Source organism: Apteryx rowi, unplaced genomic scaffold (genome assembly GCF_003343035.1).
Source record: "Apteryx rowi isolate R43461 unplaced genomic scaffold, aptRow1 scaffold_334, whole genome shotgun sequence".
Classification (NCBI taxonomy): domain Eukaryota; kingdom Metazoa; phylum Chordata; class Aves; order Apterygiformes; family Apterygidae; genus Apteryx; species Apteryx rowi.
In genome coordinates this window covers 929,703-931,179 of record NW_020449797.1, presented here as the reverse complement: position 1 = coordinate 931,179, position 1,477 = coordinate 929,703, and the positions used below count along the sequence as shown (strand labels likewise).

General features: G+C 52.8%; 1 protein-coding gene across 1 annotated transcript; it reads right to left on the bottom strand.

Annotated features, from left to right (window-relative positions):
* Positions 1 to 388: 388 nt before the first annotated feature.
* GPR6 (G protein-coupled receptor 6) lies at positions 389 to 1,375 on the bottom strand. The gene has a single exon (XM_026072044.1). It carries the CDS (start codon positions 1,373 to 1,375, stop codon positions 389 to 391), a length of 987 nt encoding a protein of 328 aa, XP_025927829.1.
* Positions 1,376 to 1,477: the final 102 nt, after the last annotated feature.

Here is a 1,477-nt window from a genome sequence, read left to right as displayed (position 1 = left end):
ACATACATACATACAAACATACACGCCCCCCCTCCCCCCTCCACACGCACAAATACAACACAAATACAACTTTCTTTCTCTCTGCCCTTCAAAATGGCAACACTGTTTTGGCAGGTCAGCAGCTAGAAATAAGGTGCTATAATTAAGCAGTACTGGAATGTCTTCACTTTACAAATGTGATGTGCAAATTTATATACAACCACATTTTTTTCACAGAACTGAAAACTCCATACCCTGAACACTCTCAAAGATACAAACATGTATAAAGTGCTAATATTTAAGCATGTTTTCAATGACTTCACATCATAGGTTGAAGTTTATAACAGGCACTGTAATATTTCACTAAGTAGATTGTCACTTTGTGCAGTACTACAAAGAGAAAAGTCTCTTAGACATCGCTAGGGGACCGGGAACGAAAGGACACTTTAGACTGAAAGCAGCCACAAAAGAGAACCCACATGGACCTCTGAATTTCTTGATTTCTGTAGGCATAAATGATAGGATTGATCATGGAGTTGTAAGTAGCAGGTAGAAGTGTGGCATAAGTGTACACAGAAGGGTAGTTGGGATCTCCGACTACACAATAGATCGCAAAAGGTAGCCAGCTCGCTCCAAAAGTCCCGAGGATTATAGCGAGGGTAGACACTCCTTTTTTGGTAGCAACATAGTGCGATGCAGTCAGAAAATGTTGCTGTAGAGCTATCTGATGGGCATGTCTGCAAACTATTTTACAGATTTCAATGTAGAGATGTAGCATGATGATAAAAATCAGAAAGAAAGAGGCAGACAGCAAAGTCACATTGCTTTTGGTCAAGGGTCTGACGATGCTGCAAGCGGCGTAGTCATGGAGGCAGTTCCAGCCCAGGACYGGCAGCAGCCCCAGGCACAGGGAGACCCCCCAGGTGCCCACCAGCATGGTGTGGATGCACAGCACAGTCCTCTCCGAGTAGTAGGTGAGGGCATTGTAGAGGGAAAGGTAGCGATCGACCGTGATGGCCAGCAAGCTACTCACGGACGCTGTGAAGGAGGCGACGAGGAATCCCACAGTGATGAGGCTGACCGTCTCGGACCGGATCACGTACTGGAAAACAAAGTTGAGGATGAGGCCGAGCCCCGCCAGCAGGTCCGCCGTGGCCAGGCTCCCGATGAGCATGAACATGGGGGTCCGCAGGCTGGGCGAGTAGCAGATGATGGCCACCACAATGGCATTCTCGCAGGCGATGGCGGTGCCGGAGACGCACAGCATCACGTCCCAGGGGTTGATGATGGGGGGTGCGGGGGGCCGCGAGGCCAGCTCCAGCGACGCGTTGTCCCCGCGGCCCGGGAGCCAGGGGGCCGCCGCCCCGCTCTCGTTCAGGGCCGCCGCTCGCTCCATCTCGGCCGGGGCCGCCTGCGCCGCCTGTGCAGAGGCAGAAGGAGTGAGAGGGGGCGGCCGGGAGCCGCGCTCGGGCCGGGCAGGGCCGGCAGCGGCGGCGGT